Source organism: Pelophylax lessonae, assembly GCF_965119305.1.
Source record: "Pelophylax lessonae genome assembly, chromosome: 3".
NCBI lineage: Eukaryota > Metazoa > Chordata > Amphibia > Anura > Ranidae > Pelophylax > Pelophylax lessonae.
In genome coordinates, this window is record NC_138770.1 from 493,759,072 (window position 1) to 493,785,562 (window position 26,491).

At 44.1% G+C, this 26,491-nt stretch overlaps 1 protein-coding gene across 1 annotated transcript in view; it reads left to right on the plus strand.

Moving 5' to 3' along the window:
• Positions 1 to 26,491, plus strand: part of DHX57 (DExH-box helicase 57) — a 295,697-nt gene that overhangs the window by 11,131 nt on the left and 258,075 nt on the right. The window contains exon 3 of the mRNA XM_082251986.1: positions 3,382 to 3,528. Coding sequence (XP_082108112.1) covers positions 3,382 to 3,528 — 147 coding nt within the window. The remainder of the gene's footprint in view (positions 1 to 3,381; positions 3,529 to 26,491) is intronic.

Consider the following 26,491-nt stretch of genomic DNA (forward strand, 5'->3'; position numbering starts at 1 on the left):
TCCTCTTGCGAACAGAGTCCTCTGCTGCCTTGATGGACAACGTGGAGATCACTATACAGACCCTGAAGGAGTTTGGTTGGCTTCTAATTTTACCAGAAGTCTGCTCTGATTCCATTCAGGGTCTGACTCTGGATTCAGCTCTAGCCAGAGTAGAGTGCTCCTTCCTTTTGGACAAACTCCAGAGGTTGCATGCTGTAATTCCATCTGTTGCTGTCCAGCAGTTGGTCCTCCCTCTGCAGTGCATGCGGGTGCTGGGCCTGATGGTGTCTACCTTTTTAAGGCGGTTACATTTGCACAGTTCTATATGAGGTCCCTTCAAAGGGAGATCGTGGTGAAATGGGACAAGTTTCCAAAGTCTCTGGACAGTCAGTTTCGGCTGAGCCAGGAAACCAGGGGGTCCCTGGTCTGGTGGCTTCACTCTCCGGCTCTTCAGCAGGGCAAATCCTTTCTTCCCTTGTATTGGACAGTGGTCCCAACGGATGCCAGTCTGTCCAGGTGGGGAGTTGTCCTAGGACTGAGCTCCACTCAGGATTGTAGGACGCTAGAGGAGTCCAGAATACCAATCAATGTCTTGGAACTTCGGGCAGTCCGGCTGTGCCTGGATTACTGGATGGCTCCGGGGGGGCTCCTGGTACAGATCCAGTCGAACATTGCCACAGTGGTGGCTTATGTCAATCCCCAGGGCAGCGCAAGGAGTATGTTGGCAGCCCTGCAAGTAGCCAGCATCCTCCAGGGGGCAAAACGCTTAGTTCCGGCACTCTCCATCGTACACATTCCAGGAGTGGAAAACTGGCAGGCGGACTATCTCAGTTGGCTGGCGTTGGACTAAGGGGAGTGGTGCCTTCACCCAGACATGTTTAATCAAATATGTCTACAGTGAGGCACGCCTGAGTTGGATCTGTGGGTGTCTCAGCTCAACAGAAAGATATACAGAGGTTTGTGGCAAGGTCACGGGATCCTCTAGCACAGTGGTCCTCAACCCTGGCCTACAGGGTCCACTAACAGGCCAGATTTTAGGTATTACCTTGGGGAGATGCAGACTAGAGTACTGCAATCACTGAGCAGCAAATGATATCACCTGGGATGTATTTCAGTTATCTTGAAAATCTGGCCTGTTAGTGGGCCCTGTAGGCTAGGGTTGAGGACCACTGCTCTAGCAGATGCCACAGACGCTCTGGTGGCCCTGTTGGACCAGTATTGTCTGATCTACGCCTTCCCTCCTCTCAAGCTTCTGCCGCGGCTTTTGCACAGGAAGGGATTCTGGTCATTCTAGTGGCCCCAGGCTGGCATTGTCGGTCTTGGTACGCCGACCTGGTGTGATTGGTCTCCGACATCCCTTGGAGACTGCCTCTCGGGGAGGATCTGATGCCTTAAGGGGCCGATCTTTCATCCTGCTTTACAGTCGGTAGCTTTTGATGGCCTGGCTGTTGAAAGCCAGGTGCTGAATGATAGGGGTTTGCTTAGGTCAGGCCCAAACATCCTAAGGAATTTGCATTGCATGCCCTGGATGTGGTTCGGGCAATTCAGGTGTATCTGGCAGCCACGGAGTCTTTTCAGAGGTCAGGCTCACTACCTGATCACAGACGGATCAAGAAAAGGACTGTCTGCATCTTCTACGACCATTTCCAGATGGATCAGACAGATGATGACTCAGACCTATTCTATCAAAGGTCAGGTTCCTCCTTTCCCTTTAACGGCACACTGTACTCAGGCGCTTGGTGTTTCTTGGGCCTTCCGTAATCAGGCGTCCGTGGCACAGGCTTGCAAGGCGGCCACTTGGTTGTCGATGCACACTTTCGCTAAATTCCACAAAGTGGATGTGTTGGCATCTGCGGATGCTTCTTTTGTCCGCAAGGTTTTGCAGGCTGTTGTTTAGAGGGTCTGTTCCCTCTTTGAGGGTGTATTGTTCAGGTTGGGCTTCAGTTGTTTTTGTTAAACTCCTGTTTACCTTGTTGGCTATTGTTTAGCCTTGGGATTTTTTTTGTTGTCCCACCCCTCATGTTTGGCACTGCTTGGGGATGTCCCTATGATTCTGAATATGGAGAGCTGTATTCATCAATGAACGAAAGAGAAAATGGGATTTTTGTATTTAATGTAAAATCTATTTCTCTTGAGTTCATTGATTGACACAGCTGCCACCCCTTTATGGAGTTTTTGATACTTCTGACACTGCTTGTTAGTAAACTGAAGGCCTTTAGCAGAGAGGTGGATATATGCCACCTAGGACTGACCATAGACGTAGCCAAGTCTTTTTTCTGCCTAGTGTCCTACTCCTGTAGGGGGCAATATAACCCTATGGTTCTACATATGGAGAGCTGTGTCCATCAATGAACTCAGAGAAATGGATTTTACAGTAAGAACAAAAATCCCAATGTTTTAAAGTGGCGAAGTGGCTGCTAGCACAAAATGTAGTATAGCCAACCTCAAAACACAAATATTAAACAGTAGTGCAGCGCCAATATGCAAAGTAAACAAACATACAATATGTAAGATAAATGGTACAAAAATGCAAAATAAAATAAAGGTCCAGAAGTGACAAAAAAAATCAAGTCCCACAGTGTAATGTATATGCTGGGAAAGATATCCCAAGTTTTTACCCACAACTAAAGCCTAAGGTGCACAGGCTGGTGCTGGGGTAGGAGAAAAGAAAAAGGAAAAAAAGGGGGGAAGAAAGAAAGGAAGAATGCGGAAAAAGAGATAAAGGGGGAGAGGGAAGAGAAAAGAAAAAAGTAAGAAAAAAAGAGGAGAGGGAGACAAAAAGGCGGGAGGAGGGAAGGGGAAACGGGAAGGAGGGAAAAAGGGGGGGAAAAAAGGGAAGAACGAGGAAGGAAGGAAAGGAAGGAAGGAGAAAGAGGGGGGAGGGGGGGATGCTGGGAAGGGGGGAACCAAGGAGACCAAGAGTGAATCGACCAAGGGGTCAGAAAAATGATAAGAGGGCTGGTGGGACTTTAGAGGTACCGGGTAGATCAAAATAATAAGAATGTCCTTAAAAACATGAAATATTTATTAATATTGCATCTTTAAAAACAAAACAGACAATACAAAATTTATACATATGGATCTGACATGTACAAAATGAATATGTGAGGCCATAAAAGACACAAGGCAAAAACTGGTGAAGATGTATAGGTCCAATGATGAACATCAAACCAGTCCAAATGTATTACTTTAAAATGAGCATAGTCCCAGTGATGATTGATTAATGCTGACATGTCCTTTTACCGTTACATTGTACCACTCACCCATAAGGGTGCTATGCATTTGGTGAAAGAGCTAATTGACACTGCATGTGGGGGTTATATTTGCAAAAATATGATATAATATTTAATGCTAAGTACTATGGATCTTATTACTTTCCTTATGTTTGTATATTTCTTTTAGCCAGGACCAGAGGCACAGCACTCGAGCCCGTGGTGGCACAACAGTCACCACTTCTCTACAGACTCTTCACATGACCACTGAGAACCAAGCACGGGTAAAAGCTCTACTACGGGATCTTCAAGCTCCTGATCTGGATGCTGCTATTGAGTAAGTACTGTAAAATGGCGGGTACAAATCTTTGAGATTTGTTTTAACTAAAAATAATACACATTTTAGGCCAAGATAAATAACATTATTTTATATATATATATATATATATATATATATATATATATATATATATATACACCGTATTTATCGGCGTATAACACGCAATTTCAGGAAAAAAGCTTAAATTTAAAATAAACAGCTTTGAACTCAGAACATATTTTTTTTTTTTTTTTTTTTAAATCAAAGGATATCTCACCAGTGCTCATGAATGCAGCCTCATCAGCAGTGTCCATGTATGCAGCCCACCAGCAGTGTCCATGTATGCAGCCCACCAGCAGTGTCCATGTATGCAGCCCACCAGCAGTGTCCATGTATGCAGCCCACCAGCAGTGTCCATGTATGCAGCCCACCAGCAGTGTCCATGCAGCCTCGCAAGCGCAATGTCCAAATATGCAGCCTCGCAAGCGCCATTGGAACTGACCATATTTGTTTTAAAAAAGGCCGGGAAGGAGCGCCGAGAGCAGAAGGGGCGGGCCGGGCCGAGGAGAAGGAAGAACGAGCGAGCGCAGTCATCGGACGTCCCGCCTCCTCTGCCGAGACGTGTGACGTCTGTCATAGGCGGGACTTCCGATGACTGCGCTCGCTCGTTCTCCCTTCTCCTCGGCCCGGCCCGCCCCCTTATGCTCTTATGACAGTTCATCCTTCCTTCTCCTCGGCCCGGCCCGCCCCTTCTGCTCTCGGCAATGCTTCCTGGCCGTTTTTTTTTTTTTTTTAAGATCGCCGTATAACACGCACTGCTGCTTTTTCCTCCATTTTTAGGAACTTTGCAACCTTTTGCCACATTTCAGGCTTCAAACATAAAGATATAAAACTCTAATTTTCCCTAAAACGTCTTTCAGGACAGCACCTTAGAGAGATGGCTCCTCCCTCTCCTCAACAGGAAACACCCCATCCACCAGATTTTAAAAGGAGGCTTCTCCCACCATTCACCAGTTTTTGTGTTTCCTCCGGCCGAGGAACACCTGTGTGGGGAGTCTGGGCTCTTAAGGTGCTACCTGAGAGACCGGGCTTCCTACGTCCACCTTACCCTATATTGGAGACTTTTGCTTCCTCCCATTCACGCGACCGACGGCAATGCATGGGCTCCTTCTTCCCCTTCAGTACTCTAGGCTGAGTCAGGACCCCGCAGAGCGCAATCCCTGGACGGCATTTCGGGCTGGCGGTGCAGTACTTTTTTCTTAACCCACCGCTACTTTTTCAAATTTGTTGCCACTTTCCCGGATCGAGTGACGCTCGTCCGGCCGGAAGTGAGGTTTCCGGGAGGGGCGGCGTTCGGCAGGGGGTGCGTGGCGTCATTTCCGCCGGTGCAGGGGAAGAGGGGAGGAGCAAGCTGGTGCCTATTCCGGTTCCAGTCCAGTGCAGGTGCGCTTTTGGTCTCCGGAACTGGTACCGAAAGCCACGGTGATACTGCTGCCAAGCAAATGGATACAGCTTCAACAGCGAGTGGGACAGGCACAGGCACCAGTAAGGCCCAGGTAAGGAGTAACTCTGTTATTGCCTATCTTACTGTGGGGTCTCTCTCTCCATCCTTTTTTTCCTATCCCCCCAGTGGCTGGGGGCCTGTCAGGGCACATGGGGCTTACCTTAATGTCTTCCTGTGCACCTAGGTGGCCCTGAGAATCAGGCTGACTCATTAAGAAGAATGTGTATGTTTTCTTTCATGTCTTCCAGGCTAGAAGCTCTGAAACAGTTGTCAAGAGGAAATGCCCCTCATGCAAAGCAAAGTTGTCCGAACTCTGGAAAAAGACACTTTGCCAGGGATGTATTGATGCCTTAGTCAAAGAAGAAGCATCTGCAGTATGTGGCGATTTAGTCGCATCTGTAAGAAAGGAACTGGATGCTACCATTCAATCCTTTCGGTCATCCCTGCAGGATCCTGCCCTGAGTCAGCCATCAGCCTCACATTCTTCTCAGGGTTCACAATTGGTTGCTTCAGTGGAAACAGAAGGGGTTCCTCCCACCCAAGGAAATCATTCCCCCTCACATTCCAAAGAGGAATCAGAGGAAGAAGAGGAGGAAGGGGCACAAAGTAGGCCCTCTAAATATAAACTATCCTTGGAACAGGTGGATGGTCTCTTAAAGGCAGTTTATATTACCCTGGGTTTAGAGGAAGATGAGAAGGAACTATCCCTGCATGATAAAATGTATGCGGGCCTGGACGAGCCTAAGAGTCGTACCTTTCCATTGCATCAGACCATCTCAGATGCTATTAAAAATGAGTGGGCTGAGCCAGAGAGAAAAACCTTCTTCCCTAAAGCCTTTAAAAGGCGGTTTCCCTTTGATGAGGATCCAGGGGCCCACTGGAATAAGATGCCAAAGATTAATGCAGCCTTCTCCCAGGTTTCTAGGTCAACTGACCTAGCATTTGAAGACATGGGAGTCCTGAGGGATCCCATGGATAAGAAGATGGACCAGCAACTTAAGAGATCCTGGCAATCCATCATGGGGAATCTTAAGCCTGCCGTGGCAGTTACCTGTGTTTCCAGGAATCTGGAGTACTGGCTTAGCCAGTTAAAGGCACACATTATGGCAGATTCCCCTAAGCAAGAAATTTTGGATTCTTTTTCCACTCTCTCCACGGCTATAGCATTTATTGCAGATGCTTCAGCAGAGTGAGTGAAGATGATGGCAAGGTCTGCAGCATTAACCAACTCGGCCAGAAGAGCTCTTTGGTTAAAAAAAACATGGCCTGGAGATGCAGCTTCCAAGAACAAGCTGTGTGGAATCCCATTCCAAGGGGATCTCCTATTCGGTCCTGAGTTTGACTCTGTTCTAGATAGAACAGCAGACAAAAAGAGGTATTTTTCCATTAAGAAAAAACAGCCAACTAAAAAGCTTTTTCGACCTCCAAAAGCTCAGCAGGATAGCAGACCCCAGGAGAGGAGGAGAAATTGGTCAACGCAAAGACCTAAAGGAAAAGGAAGTGTTCTCTTTCATCCTCTTGCGTCAAACAGCAAAACGCAATGACAGGACATTGCCGGAGGGAGGAAGGTTGAGGGAATTCCTCCCCTATTGGGCAGCCATAACAGAAAGCCAATATATTCTAGATATGCTGTCCCAAGGCTACAAGATGGAGTTTTCAGAGACACCGCCCAAAAGGTTCTTTGTCACAAACCTTCCAAGAGATGCAGCAAAAGCCCTGGCTATGATGGACCTACTAAAGGACCTGAGACGACAGGGAGTTGTCTGTCCAGTACCAGTGGAGGAACAACATCAAGGGTTTTATTCCCACATATATTTAAAAAAAAGAAACCATCGGGGGATTTCCGTCTTATCCTAAATCTGAAACCACTAAGCAGGTCAGTTCTGTACAAGAAGTTTCGGAGGGACTCAATTCTTACAGTCAGAACTCTGTTAACCAAAGGATGCTTTATGGCATCAATAGACTTGAGGGATGCTTACCTGCATATCCCTATAGCCCCTCATTCGCAGAGATTCCTAAGGTTGGCGGTAAATCTGGGGAAGGAAATGCTTCACATTCAATTCAAAGCACTCCCTTTCGGCCTATCATCTGCCCCTCGTATTTTTACGAAAGTGATGGCAGAGTGTCTAGCACCCCTCCGCCTTCAGGGAATCTCTGTGGTGCCATACTTGGACGGCCTACTTTTTCTTTGCTCCTTCCAAAGAAAAGCTTCAAGAGAATCTGCACAAAGCAAGAGGTCATCTAGAGTCTCTGGGCTGGATAGTGAATGTCCAGAAATCGAACCTCACACCGGCTCAGCGGGTTCAGTTCCTAGGGTTTCAGATATGCTCAGTGGAACAAAGAATCTTCTTACCAGAAGACAAACAGGTCAAGATCCAGACTATGGTAGCAAGGCTACAAACAAATCAGTGGTGGTCAATCAGAGAGATCATGTCAGTTCTAGGGAACCTAACTGCATCAATACCAGCCATTCAATGGGCAAGGCTTCATTTTCGACCACTGCAATATTTTCTCCTCAGAATCTAGGATCACAATCCAGAGACTTTGGATTTGAAGGTAAAAATCCCCACCAAGGTCAAGAGATCCCTCTGGTGGTGTAGAAACCAAATAATCCTGTCGCAGGGATTGGCCTGGGCCTTCCCGGCAGACCAAAGATTAACAACGGATGCCAGCAGATGGGGGTGGGGAGCCCACTGGAACCAAAACCTGGCACAGGGGATTTGGTCTCAGTTCGAGACAACAAAATCCTCAAATTGGAAGGAGTTGAAAGCAGTCGGCCTGGCTCTAGCTGCCTTTTCTCAAAACCTTCAGGGGACTCATGTACAAGTCCTTTCAGACAACGCCACTACAGTGGCATATCTAAACAAGCAAGGGGGCACAAGAACCAAAGCCCTACAGCTATTGGCAACAGAAATTCTACAGTGGGCGGAAAGTCGGTTGCTTTCCTTGTCAGGTACACTAAACAATGTGGCAGATTATCTAAGCAGACAGAAGATCCGAGAAGCAGAGTGGAGCTTAAATCCAGAAGTCTTTATGTTGATAGTCAAGACTTGGGGAAGACCAGAAGTGGATCTGTTTGCAACAAAAGAAAATGCAAAACTTCCACTTTACTTCTCTCTCCACAGAAACGACAACTCTCTGGGAGTGGATTCTCTAGCACATCCCTGGAAGTTCAGTTTGGGGTATGCCTTCCCTCCCTTCCAACTTATTCCGCTGGTGCTGAGAAACATCCAAACGGAAAGAGCCTCAGTGATCCTGATCACTCCATATTGGCCCAAAAGGGTCTGGTTTTCAACTGTCCTTCAACTGACAGCCAAACCTGCCTTTCAGCTTCCTCTTCGTCAGGACTTACTGCTTCAAGGTCCAGTCTGTCATCCAGAAGTGGAAAAGCTAAAGCTCACCGCCTGGTATCTGAGAAGCAACTGCTAAAAAGGAAAGGACTTTCAGACGCAGTAATTGCTACTCTACTTTCCAGTAGGAAAAAAGTCACAAGGGATATATATGTAAAGGTTTGGAAAACTTATAATCTGGTGTGAATTAAAAGATCTAAAATTGGACAGTATAGTTTCAATTTTGGAATTTCTACAGGAGGGGGCAGTAAAGGGTTTGGCAGTAAGTACCCTCAAGGTGCAAGTAGCAGCTTTGGGAGTATTCCTAGAAAAGCCCATTTCCTCAGAATCTCTGATCATCAGATTCTTCAGGGCCCTTACCTGCTCCAGACCAGCACCTATCAAGAGTTTCCCCAAATGGGACTTATCAGTAGTTCTTCAGGCCTTGACAAAGGAACCTTTTGAACCATTAGAAACAATTACACTAAGAAATCTTTCCCTCAAAACTGCTTTCTTGGTTGCAATAACATCAGGAAGAAGAATTAGTGAACTGCATGCTTAATCGGTTATTGCACCCTTTTTGTCCATATATCCGGACAGGATAATTCTCAAAACGGATCCAGGGTTTCTCACAACGAAAAACCGATCACAAGAAATTGTATTACCGACCTTCTGTCCTAGTCCATCAGGAGATAAGGAAAGAAGTTTTCACTGTTTAGATGTAAGAAGAGTTCTTATACACTACTTAGACTACTTAGAGGGTACTAAAGAGTTTAGATCCTCAAAATCTCTTTTTGTTCTTTTTTCTGGCAATAAAAAGGTCGCCAGGCATCAAAGGGATCAATTGCCAGATGGCTTAGATCCACTATTTTAGAGGCTTACTCCCAAATGAAATTATCTCCCCCGCAGGGGATTAGAGCTCACTCTACTAGAGCTCTAGCCACTTCATGGGCAGAAAAAGCTGGTGCCACTCCAGATCAGATCTGCAAAGCGGCTACGTGGTCAAGTTACTTTACGTTTGCACGACATTATAGTTTGGACCTTTTGGCAGCTGGGGATCAGGCTTTTGGCAGAAAGGTCCATCAGGCTGTGGTCCCTCCCTAAACTAAGTAAGTCTAGATAATCCTCTCTAAGGTGCTGTCCTGAAAGACGTTTTAGGGAAAATTCAAGTTAGACTTACCGGTAACTTGTTTTCCAATAGTCTTTCAGGACAACAGGAGTTCCGCCCTATTGTATAAAATTTTTTTGCTGTGATTAACCATATCTGTTTATGTGTTCCAGCATGGGCCGGAGGTACTCTTCTACAAACTGGTGAATGGTAGGAGAAGCCTATTTTTAAAATCTGGTGGATGGGGTGTTTCCTGTTGAGGAGAGGGAGGAGCCATCTCTCTAAGGTGCTGTCCTGAAAGACTATTGGAAAACAAGTTACCGGTAAGTCTAACTTGAATTTTTTGTGAAGAATCAACAAGTGGGACACAATCATGAAGTGGAACGAAATTTATTGGATATTTCAAACTTTTTTAACAAATAAAAAACTGAAAAATTGGGTGTGCAAAATTATTCAGCCCCCTTAAGTTAATACTGTGTAGTGCCACCTTTTGCTGAGGTTACAGCTGTAAGTCGCTTGGGGTAAGTCTCTATCAGTTTTGCACAACGAGAGACTGAAATTTTTGCCCATTCCTCCTTGCAAAACAGCTTGAGCTCAGTGAGGTTGGATGGAGAGGGTTTGTGAACAGCAGTTTTCAGTTCTTTTCACAGATTCTCGATTGAATTCAGGTCTGGACTTTGACTTGGCCATTCTAACACCTGGATATGTTTATTTGTGAACCATTCCATTGTAGATTTTGCTTTATGTTTTGGATCATTGTCTTGTTGGAAGACAAATCTCCGTCCCAGTCTCAGGTCTTTTGCCGACTCATCAGGTTTTCTTCCAGAATGGTCTTGTATTTGGCTCCATCCATCTTCCCATCAATTTTAACCATCTTCCCTGTCCCTGCTGAAGAAAAGCAGACCCAAACCATGATGCCAGAGCACCTTCTTCCACATGTTTGGTGTGTCTCCCAGGTGGCTTGTGGCAAACTTTAAACAACACTTTTTATGGATATCTTTAAGAAATGGCTTTCTTCTTGCCACTCTTCCATAAAGGCCAGATTTGTGCAGTATACGGCTGATTGTTGTCCTATGGACAGAGTCTCCCCCCTCAGCTGTAGATCTCTGCAGTTCATCCAGAGTGATCATGGGCCTCTTGGCTGCATCTCTGATCAGTCTTCTCCTTGTATGAGCTGAAAGTTTAGAGGGATGGCCAGGTCTTCGTAGATTTGCAGTGGTCTGATACTCCTTCCATTTCAATATTATCGCTTGCACAGTGCTCCTTGGGTTGTTTAAAGCTTGGGAAATCTTTTTGTATCCAAATCCGGCTTTAAACTTCTCCACAACAGTATCTCGGACCTGCCTGGTGTGTTCCTTATTCTTCATGATGCTCTCTGCGCTTTAAAAACGGACCTCTGAGACTATCACAGTGCAGGTGCATTTATACGGAGACTTGATTACACACAGGTGGATTCTATTTATCATCATTAGTCATTTAGGTCAACATTGGATCATTCAGAGATCCTCACTGAACTTCAGGAGAGACTTTGCTGCACTGAAAGTAAAGGGGCTGAATCATTTTGCACGCCCAATTTTTCAGTTTTTTATTTGTTAACAAAGTTTGAAATATCCAAAAAAATGTGTTCCAGTTCATGATTGTGTCCCACTTGTTGATTCTTCACAAAAAAATTACAGTTTTATATCTTTATGTTTGAAGCCTGAAATGTGGCAAAAGGTCGCAAAGTTCAAGGGGGCTGAATACTTTCGCAAGGCACTGTGTATGTAGCGTTAAAACAGTTTTTACGATTACAAGATCACTATTTTTTCCTAATAACACTAAATATGGATTCCCCTACACCCATTCCTGCATTGTATGCCAACGGTGACCTTAGATGCATCGCAGACCTGCTGACCCATTTGCCCGCTGGGAAATGTTTTCAATCATGTTATGGCTAAGCAGTGCCAGGCACAGCAACAGGTTTCAAAGTGGTGAAGTGGAGAGCCATTGCTTGTATTTTCTTTCTTCTCTCTCTTTTTCTTATTCTTTTTTTATTAATTAATTTTATTTATTTATTTTTTAAGAAAAAATGTCCTTTGACTGATATTTATATGCAGGAGTTATTTTATTTAAAGTTTACTTTAACAGTTGTTTTCATAGATCAATGCATGTGCCATCTCATACTCTTTAAGGCTAACTCCACCTTTTGCAGAGGTATAATAAATATTTTTTTTATTATTAATATATATAATTTTTTTTTTGCATTGGAGTCTGGAAAGCATTGCAGCTGATCAGTGGATTCCATGTGCAGTGCTCTGGCATCTCCATACATTTTCTGCAACCACTGGTCTGTACTGTGATATGGACATTCGGTAGCATAGTTACATAGTTACATAGTTACATAGTTAGTGAGGTTGAAAAAAGACATCAGTCCATCCAGTTCAACCTATGATGTGTGTGTGTTTGCTTTTAACCGTACATTGTGTACCCCTGTATGTTGTGGTCTCCAAGGTGCCCATCTAATAGTTTTTTGAAACTATCAATGCTCCCAGCTGATACGACTGCTTGTGGAAGAGAATTCCACATCCTTACCGCTCTTACAGTGAAGAACCCCTTACGCATTTTAAGGTTAAACCGCCTTTCCTCTAGTTTTAGTGAATGGCCACGTGTCTTATTGTATCTCCTCTCTCTGAATAGTTTGTTCCTTATGCTAGGGTCGCCAGTACAGTATCTGTACATTGATATCATATCCCCCCCTCAATCGTCTCTTCTCCAGAGAGAATAAGTTCAGTGCTTGTAGTCTTTCCTCATAGCTGATGTCCTCCATTCCCCTAATTATTTTTGTTGCCCTTCTCTGGACTCTTTCCAATTCCAGCACATCCTTCCTGAGGACCGGTGCCCAGAACTGGACAGCATACTCCAAATGTGGCCGGACCAGAGTCTTGTAGAGTGGGAGAATAATCTCTTTATTTCTGGAGTGAATCCCCTTTTTTATACATCCCAGTATTCTGTTGGCTTTGCTTGCAGCGGCTTGGCATTGCATGCCACTGCCAAGCCTGTTGTCTACCAGTACCCCCAGGTCCCTTTCCATCCTAGACTCACCCAGAGGTTCCCCCCTAGTGAGTAGCTTGCTTTCTGGTTTCTGGCCCCCAAGTGCATTACTTTACATTTTTCAACATTAAACCTCATCTGCCATGTAGTTGCCCACCCCGTTATTTTGTTCAGGTCCGCTTGTAAGGTTTCCACATCCTGCATAGAAGATATTGGCATGCTTAGTTTAGTATCATCCGCAAATACTGAGATTGTACTAGATATCCCCTCCTCTAGATCATTTATGAATAAATTAAACAGGATTGGTCCCAGGACAGAACCCTGGGGGACCCCACTTTCCACACCCGCCCAATCCGAGTACTCCCCATTAATCACCACCCTCTGGACTCTCCCCTGGAGCCAGTTCTCTATCCAGGTACTCACCCTATGGTCCATACCTACCTTCCTTAGTTTGTACAGTAAGCGTTTGTGGGGAACGGTGTCAAAGGCCTTTGCAAAGTCCAGATACACCACATCCACCGGCTTACCTTTATCTAGGTGGCAGCTCACTTCATCGTAGAAGGTTAATAGATTGGTTTGGGAAGAACGATTTTTCATGAATCCATGCTGATTACTACTAATAATACCATTTTCATTACTAAAGTCTTGTATGTGGTCCCTTAACATCCCCTCCAAAATCTTGCAGACTACAGATGTTAGGCTGACTGGCCTATAGTTACCCAGGATACATCTCGGCCCCTTTTTAAATATTGGTACCACGTTGGCTTTTTTCCAATCAGCTGGCACCATACCCGTCTGTAAACTATCCTTAAAGATCAAGAATAATGGTCTGGCAATCACCTGGCTGAGCTCTTTCAGAACCCTCGGGTGCAAGCCATCCGGTCCCGGTGATTTATTTATGTTAAGTTTCTCTAGTTTAGTTTTAAGTCTATCTTCTGTTAGCCATGGCGGTATTTCCTGAGGTGTGTTGTTTAGTTCGGCCTTACAAGCTAGGTTTGTGTAGCCCCCCGATTCTTTTGTGAAGACTGAAGAGAAGAAATTATTTAACACTTCCGCCTTTTCTCTGTCCTCAGTGGCCATATTTCCTTTGTCATCTTTTATGGGGCCAATGTGTTCTAGCCTCGCTTTCTTACTGTTTATATACTTAAAAAACTTCTTGGGGTTCTTTTTACTCTCCTCCGCTATATGTCTCTCGTGTTCTATTTTAGCCGCCCTGATTTCATCTTTACATTTCTTATTACACTCTTTGTAATGCTTAAATGCTGCCAATGACCCCTCAGTCTTGTATTTTTTGAAGGCCTTTTCTTTAGCACTAATATACATTTTTATGTTGGAGTTTAGCCACCCAGGGTTTAATTTTGCTCTTTTAAATGTATTTCCCTTTGGAATGCACTGGTCAATCCCTTTGTTAAGTATGCTCTTGAAGCACTCCCATTTTTCCTCCCTGTTCTTTGTTCCCAGGGTTCTATCCCAATTGATATTTTCTAGCAGCGAGCGCAGTTTTGGGAAATTGGCTCTTTTGAAATTCAGTGTCCTTATATTACCCCTCTGCTTCCTATTACTGTAATTAATACTGAAACTTATTTCCTAAGTTCTCCTGTATTTCTATATCCGTGAGCAGGTCTGCATTGTTAGTAATCAGTAGGTCAAGTACCGCATTGTTTCTTGTCGGTGCATTCACCATCTGACCCATGAAATTGTCCTGCAAAACATTTAGGAACTGCCGAGCCTTGGCTGAGTGTGCGGTTCCTTCTGCCCAATCTATATCAGGATAATTAAAGTCCCCCATTATAATGACATTTCCATCCTTGCTGCCAATCCTATCTGTAAAATGAGGTCCACCTCCCCCTCCTCCCTCTGGTGGGGTGGCCTATAGCATACGCCCAATATTACCTTCCTCACCGTGCCTTCCCTTTGAAGCTCTACCCATAGGGATTCTGCCTCGTCCTTAGCTCCATTATTAATATCATCCCTCATATTTACCTGTATACTGTTCTTAATATACAAACATACCCCTCCCCCTTTTTTACCTTCTCTATCTCTGCGATAAAGGGAATACCCCTGAATGGTCGCCATCCAGTCATGAGAGCTGTCAAACCAAGTCTCAGTTATCCCCACAAAATCTTAGTCCTCCTCAAACATCAGCAGCTCCAGCTCTCCCATCTTGTTGGCCAGGCTTCTAGCATTGGTATACAAACCTCATAATTTTGACCGGTTACAAATATCCTCATTTGATGTTTTTAGGCTGCTCTTGTGGTTTTTCCCCATACCCACCCTGGGTATAGGAGCTCCAAACACCCTACTGCTAATGCCCCCATTTCTGCCCTCTGAATCTTGCTTTCCACTGGCTAATTCTACATCTGTACCCTCCCCCCCATTCCCTAGTTTAAAAGCCCCTCTAACTTTGTGGCCATCCTCTCACCCAGTACGGCTGCACCCACCCCATTTAAGTGCAATCCGTCCCTACCAAAGAGCCGGTGGCCGACTGAGAAGTCGGCCCAGTTCTCCAGGAACCCAAAACCCTCCTTACTACACCAGCTCCTCAGCCACTCGTTAACTTCCCTAATCTCCCGCTGCCTCTCTGGTGTGGCTCGAGGTACAGGTAGTATTTCGGAAAATACTACCTTGGAGGTCCTTCTCCTCAACTTAGCGCCTAAGTCCCTGAAATCGTTTAGGACTCTACATCTTCCTCTGCCAATGTCATTGGTACCCACGTGTACCATGACAGCTGGGTCTTCCCCAGCCCCACCCAATAATCTGTCCACCCGATCCGCAATGGGTAGCAGGGCTGAAGGAAGTGTTAATGGACTACAAATGCAGTGACTTCATCACACTTGTGCTCCATTTTGTACTATGAGTCCCTCTGCTGCAGTGGCAAATGGGTCTCCGAGATTTTTCATTCACAAATTCCTGTGAATGAATGAAGCAGTTGTGTGAATGGAATCCACGCCAATTTCACATTTCATGGGAGCTGATGTGGAAAAGCCCCCATGGCTTCTATAAAATCCATACACAGTAAAAATATTTGTATAAAATACGGTATAATATTTTACCCTGCTATTATTACAAAATTAACATGCATAATAGATTTATTGTATATAGTTTTTTTTCTTGTAAATGATTTGTCCACAGTAATCATTCACATCAGGATAAAGAAATCTTACAGAAAGACCTGGGCAACTATATGGCACATGAGGTTTAATGTGGAGAAATGTAAAGTAATGCACTTGGGGCTAAAAACATTGCAAGCTACTTACTGGGGGGGGGACCTCTGGTGGAATCATGGATGGAGAAAGATCAAGGGGTCCTAGTGGAAGACAGACTGAGCAATAGCATGCAATATCAAGCTGCAGCTACCAAAGCCGGCAGAAGATTAGCACGCATAAAAAAGGGGATATACTGCAGAGATAAAAACTATAATCCTGCCACTTTATAAAACTCTGGTCTGGCCACATCTGGAGTATTCTGTCCAGTTCTGGTCACCAGTCCTCAGTCCAAAGAAGGGCAACTAAACTAAATAGGGGATTGGAGGACCTTAATTACGAGGAGCGACTACAAGCACTACATTTATTTTTGCTGGAGACTAGACACTTAAGAGGGGACATGATAGCGATTTACAAATATCTAAATGGTGATCGCAGCATAGGAAAAAAAGCTATTCAGTCTCAGGGAGTGTAAGAGGACACGTGGCCACACAATGAGATTAGAGGAGAAGCAGTTTAACCTTAAGCTGCGTAGGGGGTTTTTCACTGTCAGGGGGGAAGGAATGTGGAAATCTGTTACAGAATTGGTGGTGTCAGCGGGGAGTATTGATATTTTTAAATGACCCCTGGACGTGCATCTTAAAGAACACAATGTACTGGGATATGGGAAATGATTATCGTGACTGACACACACCAACATAGGCTGAAATGAATAGACTTTTATCTTTATTCAACCTTAACTACTATGTAGGATGTGGATTACATTGATGTCCAAATAGCCAGTAGAGTGAAAAACCTAAAAATGTGTCCATGATCTGTCAAATAAAATCTACCCCAGAATGAGTACTAAATGGAAATATGTCTATATCCCTTTTAACCACCATTCAGCCCCAGAAGGTTTCACCCCCTTCCCGACTAGAGCATTTTTTGCAATTTGGCACTGCGCTACTTTAACTGGTAATTGCACGGTCATGCCACGCTGTGCCCAGACAAAATTTATGTATTTTTTTTCCCTACAAATAGCTTTCTTTTGATTGTATTTGATCACCACTGAGGTTTTTATTTTTTGTGATTATAAATGAAAAAAGACCGAACATTTTGAAGACAAATTATCAATTTTTACTTTATTTATTTTTTACGCCGCCCCTTTTTTTTTTTTTTTTTATCACTTTTATTGTTATTACAGGTAATGTACAGGTATATTAATGTAAATATAATCTATGATAGCAATGGGTAGTGACAGGTACTTTTTTTTTTTTTTAATTGGGGTTCTATTAGACTCTAGATCTCTCCTCCTGCCCTTTTAAAGCATCTGACCACAACCAAGATCGGTGTGATAAGATGCTTTCCCAATTTAAAAATGGCGCTGTTTATATCCGGTGAAACCAAAGTGATGAAATGGTCATAGCTTCCGGTTTCTTAGGCTATAGAGATGATTGGAGCCGTTCTGATCTCCAATCAGCTCTATGGTCAGCTGGCTGCTAGGATTGCTTTTACATAACAGCCCACCCCTGGCTAACCCCTGGCTAAAAAAAAAAAAAAAAGATACCAAGATGATGCCTAAAGCTGCAGGCATCATCACAGTATAACCAATCAAAGTCCAGCGACGTACTTTGCTGGTCCATCTTGGGCATATACTGTAATGTTCTTCTTTTTTTTTTTTTTATGCAGCCTGTGGGCTGAGCGAAAAAAGAGAACCTAACCGGTTCCTCCATTCACATCTATTGATGTGCCAGAAAAAATGCGCACCATTGGAATATAACGCCCTGCATCCACCTGCTTCTAATGATGGGCATACATTCAACGTTCTTTTTTTTTTTCATTTACCCTATTTATACGTTAATATGTGGTCGGCAATCTGATGCTGTCTGGGATTGACCCTAACTGACGCTAACGCGATCTGGCGTCACCCATGACATGAATACATTGATCGGAAAACAGGTCTGTACACTGTACTAATGACACTTTGGCAGGGCAACGAAAGGGTTAACTGGGGGTGATAAGGGGGTTAAAACTTTATTAGGGAATATAACAGGAAGGGCGATAAAAGGGTTAAATGTGCCTAAATGTGTGTTCTGGTATCAGTGTAGTACTTGTACTCACTGTAGATGCTCTCTTCTCTCACGCTGGACCTGAAAAGGGCTCAAGGAGAGAAGATTGCATAATTTGTGTAATGTAAACACAGGCACAGGATGTTCTGCCATTTGTCAGAACCAATCAGCAGGTCCAGGCCATAAATTTTTGGCATAGACCTGATGAATGATTGGTTCTGAATCGAAGCCAAACGCTGCGGGCGCAAATCACATACAGGTACGTGATTCCGCGCAGAGTCCATCCTGCTGCAGTAAATGTATGTGGGCGGTCCAGAAGAGTTAGTTTTCCAGTTTAATAGGTATAAACCTTTAAAAGTTTACAGATAACCTAAATAAAATTTGTCTGTCTACAACTATTTTAAGCTAAGCTTTGATCTGAGAGGTAAGCTACAATATTTCAACAGTTTGTCAACAGGCTAGATATCAGTGACAGCAAATAACTAGTTTTACTCCAAGTTGTTGACTATGATTACTACCTAGTAGTAATTGGTCACATTCAACTGGACTTTTTCTGAAATTTCTAAGTAGTTTTGTTACTTATCCAGGCCACCTCCCAGCATTTATATCGTTATAGGTAGCACCAGTCACAACACTTAAGAAATGACACTTCGCTACAATGTAAAGTAGTGAGTGTACAGCTTGTATAACAGTGTGAATTTGCTGTCCCCTCAAAATAACTCCAGACAGCCATTAATGTCTATTCCGCTGACAACAAAAGTGAGTACACCCCTAAGTTAAAATGTCTAAATTGGGCCCAAAGTGTCAATAATTTCTGTGGCCACCATTTTTTTCCACCACTGCTTTAACCCTCTTGGGCATGGAGTTCACCAGAGCTTCACAGGTTGCCACTGGAGTCCTCTTCCACTCCTCCATGATGACATCACGGAGCTGGTGGATATTAGAGACCTTGCGCTCCTCCACCTTCCGTTTGAGGATGCCCCACAGATGCTCAATAGTGTTTAAGTCTGGAGACATGCTTGGCCAGTCCATCACCTTTACCCTTAGCTACTTTAGCAAGGCAGTGGCCGTCTTGGAGGTGTGTTGGGGCCGTTATCATGTTGGAATACTGCCCTGCGGCCCAGTCTCTGAAGGGAGGGGGTCATGCTCTGCTTCAGTATGTCACAGTACATGTTGGCATTCATGGTTCCCTCAATGAACTGTAGCTCCCCAGTGCCGGCAGCACTTCTGCAGCTCCAGACCATGACACTCCCACCACCATGCTTGACTGTAGGGAAGACACACTTATCTTTGTACTCTTCACCTGGTTGCCACCACACATGCTTGACACCACCTAAACCAAATAAGTTTATATTGATCTCATCAGACCACAGGACAGGGTTCCAGTAATCCATGTCCTTAGTCTGTTCGTGTTCAGCAAACTGTGGGCTTTCTTGTGCATCATTTTAAGAAGAGGCTTCCTTCTGGAACGAAAGCCATGCAGACCAATTTGATCCAGTGTGCGGCGTATGGTCTGAAAACTGACAGGCTGACCCCCCACCACCACCCCTTCAACCTCTGCAGCAATGCTGGCAGCACTCATACGTCTATTTCTCAAAGGCAACCTCTGGATATGACACTGAGCACGTGCACTCAACTTCTTTGGTCGACCATGGCGAGGCCTGTTCTGAGTGGAACCTGTCCTGTTAAACCACTGTATGGTCTTGGCCACTGTGCTGCAGCTCAGTTTCAGGGTCTTGGCAATCTTCTTATAGCGTAGGCCATCTTTATGTAAAGCAACAATTCTTTTTTCAGATCCCCAGAGAGTTCTTTGTCATGCGGTGCCATGTTGAACTTCCAATGACCAGTATGAGAGAGTGAGAGCGATAACACCAAATTTAACACACCTGCTCCCCATTCACACCTGAGAACTTGTAACACTAACGAGCCACGGGACATCAGGGCGGGAAAATGGCTAATTGGGCCCAATTTGGACATTTTCACTTCGGGGTGTACTCACTTTTGTTGCCAGTGGTTTTAGACATTTATTATGTGTTGAGTTATTTTAGGGGACAGCAAATTTATATTGTTATACAAACTGTACACTCACTACTTTACATGGTAGCAAAGTGTAATTTCCTCAGTATTGTCACATGAAAAGATATAATAAAATATTTACAAAAATGTGAGGGGTGTACTCACTTTTGTAGGATACTGTATATTTTATTGTTTTATAAAAATACAACAACAGTAGGGATGTAGCCCTGTGTAAAGGTTTACAATAAGCAACAAGGCTAAGACTTGTTTGTAGCAAAATACATTCGTTGTCTTGAAGGAAATAGAATGTCCCAAAATTTGGGACAAATCCGGGTGCATGAGTAGTGTACATGTAAACTTAAAACAAGTAGAGATAGTGAGGGTAAGGGGAAGAAAGGAGGAGGAGAAAAGAAAACAGGAGGAAAGTGGGATCAAGGGGGACTGAGTGGGGAAGGGAGGGGTATCTTGAGCAGTCCACATGACCAGATATATATGTTTTGTTATTAGGGAATCCGATGGGGTGAATTGATTATATCATATCTTTAAGGGTATTGGAGGTGGAGAAATCAAGACAAATGTATCATAAAATGTTAAACTTCTCAAATGAGTCATTATGCATCGCCTGCATCTCCTCCATCCTCATTATATCGCTGACAGTAGAGACCCACAAGGACAGGGAGGGAGGCGTTTCTGCCTTCCAAAACAGGGGAATCAACTGCTTAGAGCAGAAAACCTTTTCAATTAAGTCTCTAATGTTAAAAGTGAGACCCAATGCACAGTAATGATCCAAAATTAAATAGTAAATTGGATGAAAGGGAGGTGGATTTCGAATCCTACACTATATTACCTAACTTATTGAGACACCTGCCTTTACACGCACATGAACTTTAAATTTTAAGTTGGCCCACCCTTTGCAGCTTCAACTCTTTTGGGAAGGCTGTCCACAAGGTTTAGGAGTGTGTCTATGGGAATGTTTGACCGTTCTTCCAGTAGTGTATTTGTGAGGTCAGGCACTAATGTAGGATGAGAGGCAGCGGGAGATTAGGGAAGTTAACAAGTGGCTGAGGAGCTGGTGTAGTAAGGAGGGTTTCGGGTTCCTGGAGAACTGGGCCGACTTCTCAGTCGGCCACCGGCTCTTTGGTAGGGATGGATTGCACCTAAATGGGGAGGGTGCAGCCGTACTGGGTGAGAGGAGGGCCATAAAGTTAGAGGGGCTTTTAAACTAGGTGATGGGGGGGGGGGGAGAGTACAGATGTAGAATTAGCCAGCGGGGAGCAAGATTCAGAGGGCACAAAGGAGGACATTAGCGGTAGGGTGTTCAGAGCCCTTAAACCCAAGGTGGGTATGGGGAAAAATCACAAGAGCAGCCTAAAAACATCATCAAACGAGGATATATGCAACCCGGTCAAAATTACGAGGTTTGTTTACCAATGCCAGAAGCCCGGCCAACAAGATGGGAGAGCTGGAGCTACTGATGTTTGAGGAGGACTTAGATTTTTGTGGGGATAACAGAGACTTGGTTCAACAGCTCTTATGATTGGATGGTGACCATTCAGGGGTATTCCCTTTATCGCAGGTATGGAGAAGGAAAAAAAGGGGGAGGAGTATGTCTGTATATTAAGAACAATGTACAGGTAAATATGAGGGATGATATTAATAATTGAGCTATGGACGAGGCAGAATCCCTATGTGTAGAACTTAAAAGGGAAGGCACTATAGGGAAGGTAATGGGAGTATGCTATAGGCCCTCCAACCAGAGGGAGGGAGGGGAGGCGGACCTCCTTTTAAAGATAGGATTGGCAGCAAGGATGGGAAATGTCATTATAATGGGGGACTTTAATTTTCCAGATATAGACTGGGCAGAAGGAACCGCGCATTCTGCCAAGGCTAGGCAGTTGCTAAATGTTTTGCAGGACAATTTTATGGGTCAGATGGTGAACGCACCGACAAGAAACAATGCGGTACTTGACCTACTGATTACCAACAATACAGACCTGCTCACGGATATAGAAATACGGGGCAACTTAGGAAACAGTGACCATAGGTCAATTAGATTCAGTATTTATCATAGTAATAGGAAACACAAGGGTAATATAAGGACACTGAATTTCAAAAGAGCCAATTTCCCAAAACTGAGCTCGCTGCTAGAAAATATCAAATAAGATAGAACCCTGGGAACAAAGAACACAGAGGAAAATGGGAGTGCTTCAAGAGCATACTAAACAAAGGGATTGGCCAGTGCATTCCAAAGGGAAATACATTTAAAAGAGCAAAACTAAACCCTGAATGGCTAAACTCCAACATAAAAATGCATATTAATACTAAAGAATAGGCCTTCAAAAATACAAGCCTGAGGGGTCATTGGCAGCATTCAAGCTTTACAAAGAGGTGTAATAAGTTATGTAAAGACGAAATCAAGGCAGGTAAAATAGAACACAAGAGACACATAGCGGAAGAGAGTAAAAAGAACCCCAAGAAATTATTTAAGTATATAAACATTAAGAAAGCGAGGCCAGAACACATTGGCCCCATAAAAGACAAGGGAAATATGGCCACAGAGGACAGAGAAAAGGCGGAAGTGTTAAATAATTTCTTCTCTTCAGTCTTTATAAAAGAATCGGGGGGGGGGGCAATCCTAACCCAGCTTGTAAGGCTAAACTAAATAATACACCTCAGGAAGTACCACCATGGCTAACAGAAGATAGACTTGGAACTAAACTAGAGAAACTTAACATAGATAAATCACCGGGACCGGATGGCTTGCACCCAAGGGTTCTTAAAGACCTCAGCCAGGTTATTGCCAGACCACCATTCCTGATCCTTAAGGATAGTCTACAGACGGGTATGGTGCCAGCTGATTGGAAAAAAGCCAACGTGGTACCAATATTTAAAAAAGGGCCGAGATATATCCCGGGTAACTATAGGCCGGTCAGCCTAACATCAATAGTCTGCAAGATTTTGGAGGGGATGTTAAGAGACTATATACAAGACTTTAGTAATGAAAACGGTATTATTAGTAGTAATCAGCATGGATTCATGAAAAATCCTTCTTGCCAAACCAATCTATTAACCTTCTACAATGAAGTGAGCTGCCACCTAGATAAAGGTAAGCCTGTGGATGTGGTGTATCTGGACTTTGCAAAGGCCTTTGACACTGTTCCCCACAAACGCTTACTGTACAAACTAAGGAATGTAGGTATGGACCATAGGGTGAGTACCTGGATAGAGAACTGGCTCCAGGGGTGAGTCCAGAGGGTGGTGATTAATGGGGAGTACTTAGATTGGGCGGATGTGGAAAGTGGGGTCCCCCAAGGTTCTGTCCTGGGACCAATCTTGTTTAATTTATTCATAAATGATCTAGAGGAGGGGATATCTAGCACAATCTCAGTATTTGCGGATGATACTAAACTAAGCATGCCAATATCTTCTATGCAGGATGTGGAAATCTTACAAGTGGACCTGAACAATATAATGGGGTGGGCAACTACATGGCAGATGAGGTTTAATGTTGAAAAATGTAAAGTAATGCACTTGGGCGTCAGAAACACGAAAGCAAGCTACTCACTAGGGGGGAAACCTCTGGGTGAATCTAAGATGGAAAAGGGACCTGGGGGTCCTAGTGGACAATAGGCTTGGCAGTGGCATGAAATGCCAAGCCGCTGCAAGCAAAGCCAACAGAATACTGGCATGTATAAAAAAGGGGATTCACTCCAGAAATAAAGAGATTATTCTCCCACTCTACAAGACTTTGGTCCGGCCACATCTGGAGTATTCCGTCCAGTTCTGGGCACCAGTTCTTAGGAAGGATGTGCTGAAACTGGAGAGAGTCCAGAGAAGGGCAACAAAAATAATTGGGGAATGGAGGGCACCAGCTATGAGGAAAGACTACAAGCATTGAACTTATTCTCTCTGGAGAAGAGACGCTTGAGGGGGGATATGATATCAATGTACAAATACTGTACTGGTGAGGACCCTAGCATAAGGAACAAACTTTTTAGAGAAAAGGAATACAACAAGACACGTGGCCACTCACTAAAACTAGAGAAAAAACGGTTTAACCTTAAAATACGTAAGGGGTTCTTCACTGTCAGAGCAGTAAGGATGTGGAATTCTCTTCCACAAGCAGTCGTATCAGCAGGGAGCATCGATAGTTTCAAAAAACTATTCGATGGACACCTTAAAGACCACAACATACAGGGGGTATTCAATGTACGGTTAACACACACACACACACACATCATAGGTTGAACTGGATGGACTGGTGTCTTTTTTTCAACCTCACAAACTTTGTAACTATGAGAATGCCTGGCTCGCAGTCTCTGCTCTAATTAATTTCAAAAGTGTTTGTTTGGGTTGAGGTCAGGACTCTTTATGGACCTTGCTTTGTACACAACCTAACACCCAACCCCCTGCTTATATTTACCTCCAAACTTCTAGAAAGTTTGGTCTACAATCACCTGAGCTGTTATCTCCATGAAAACTACTCTCTTGTCCCCTTAGAGTCTGGCTTCTGTCCTCAACACTGCACTGAAAATGTTCTTCTAAAACTATCTTACTGCTTGCTAACTTCTTAACCCTATGGCCACCACTCTGTACTCATACTTTAGCACTTTACTGTTGTCCTTTTAATCAAATTGACCACATGCTCCTCCTCAAAACGCTTCACTTCCTTGGCATTAAAGACTGCTATTTCCTGGTTCTCCTTCGACCTATCCAAGCGTTCCTTTAGAGTCACTTGCAACTTCATCTCCTTTTCTCTTCTTCCTGTTTTCCCCCAAAGCTCTTCTATTTCGATCTACCTGCTCCTTCCCCCTTAATCAGTTATTAGCCTCCAGTGCTTTTCAAAACCACCTTAAGGCTCCATGTACACGGGACGTTGTTAAAAGTCCTTGTGAATGCTGGAATTCTTAGGACGTTTAAAACGTCCGTTGTGTCGTGTTTGCACCCGTGTTTAGCAGGCATTTGCGTTTAGAACCGTTCCTAGAGGTAAAAAAAAATCATTCCCCTTTAAAATGTAAAAACGTGAGCGCTAAACGCGGGTCGTCGCGTTTTTGCGTTTTGAAACGCCGGGAAACACACGTTCGAACGCAAATAATTGCTTTCCAAAAAACGTCCCCGGACCTCAACTGCCTGCAAATGACTGTAAACGACCCTGTGTACATGGACAGATAAGATAACATGTAGGTGGGTTCAGGGGCTTCTGAAAAAAACGCCCAACTGCTCCTAAACGGCCATTTTACAACGTCCCGTGTACATGGAGCCTTATGCTGGCAACACCCAAATCTCGCTCTCTAAAATTCAGCTCCCCTTCAGAGTCTCCTTGTGCATCTCTAATGTACTAACTGACATTAGTACAGATGTCACACCACTTTCTAAGACTCAATCTCTGCAAAACTGAGCTCATAACATTACCTCCCTCCCCTCATGCCAGGGTGCTGGATATAATCCTGGACTCTGAACAGCTGTTTCTGGCCCCCTATCCAATCCCTACCCAAGTTTTGTTGCCTTCAACTTCGTGACATCTGCAAAATCCACCCCTTACCATCTCTGTCACCAAGCTACTAAATCACTGATTTTTTTTCTCTCTTGCCTTGACTACAACAACTCCCTCCTTGTTGGCCAGCTGCTACATAGGCTATCCTCTATACAGTCTACCATAAATTCTGCTGCCAGACCTCTCCTCCTCTCTAGCCATTCAGTCTACTGTTCCTTTGTCGATTCTTCCACTGGCTTTTGTTGGCTTTACAAATCAAATTCAAATGTCATACAAAGCTGTCTACAACACTGTCCCGAGCTACATCACCAACTTAAGGCCCATACACACGTACCGATCGTCGGCCGAAAAGCGTCGGCCGACGACCGATCTGCCGATTGTAGGCTTTTTAGTATGATGCCTCCGACAGCCGTCAGCGCACATTTTGCCGACAAGAATCTGTCATGCAAGCATTAAAATTTTTGTATGCCGACACCAGAGCGGCCGATTGTTCGCCAGTCAGTACAGAATTCGGCCGACAGACCGCAGATTTGCAAGTCTGGGCATGCTCAGAAAAGAAAAAACACAGGGAAAGTTAACCATTACATGACATCACTTCTGCAGTCGGCTGTAGTCGGCGGACAAAATTCTTGTGCTGTCTTTGCACTTTTCAACAGACACCGACAGCCCGGGGACAAAAGACGGCCGATCGTTCGCCGACGATCGGTACGTGTGTACGGGGCTTTAGTCTCAAAATGTTACCCAAACCATCCTCTTTGCTCCTCCCACTACCTGCCCCTGTTAACTCTCTCGTCACCTTTTCCAATGCTCGCCTTCTAGACTTTTTCAGAGCCTTTCCTATTCTCTGGAACTCTTTCCCAAATCCTGCTGGCTATCTCCTACTTTGTCTACCTTTTGAGGCAAACCCTAAAAATGTATCTCTTCAGAGAAGCGTTCAGCCTTGGCCAAAAGCAGAATTTATGATTTCTTGGACATTTTTCAGAGAATATAAATGATAACACACAAACTTTTCTTTCACTCTTGGTTAGTGTTTGACTGAAGCCATTTATTATCAATCAACTGTGTTTACTCGTTTTAAATCATAATGACAACAGAAACTACCCAAATTACCCTAATCAAAATACTGTGTATTGCCTCCTTTAACATCAACGACAGCTTGAAGTCTTCTGTGGTATTTGTGGATGAGGCTCTTTATCTTCTCAGATGGTAAAGCTGCCCATTCTTCCTGGCAAAAAGCCTCCAATTC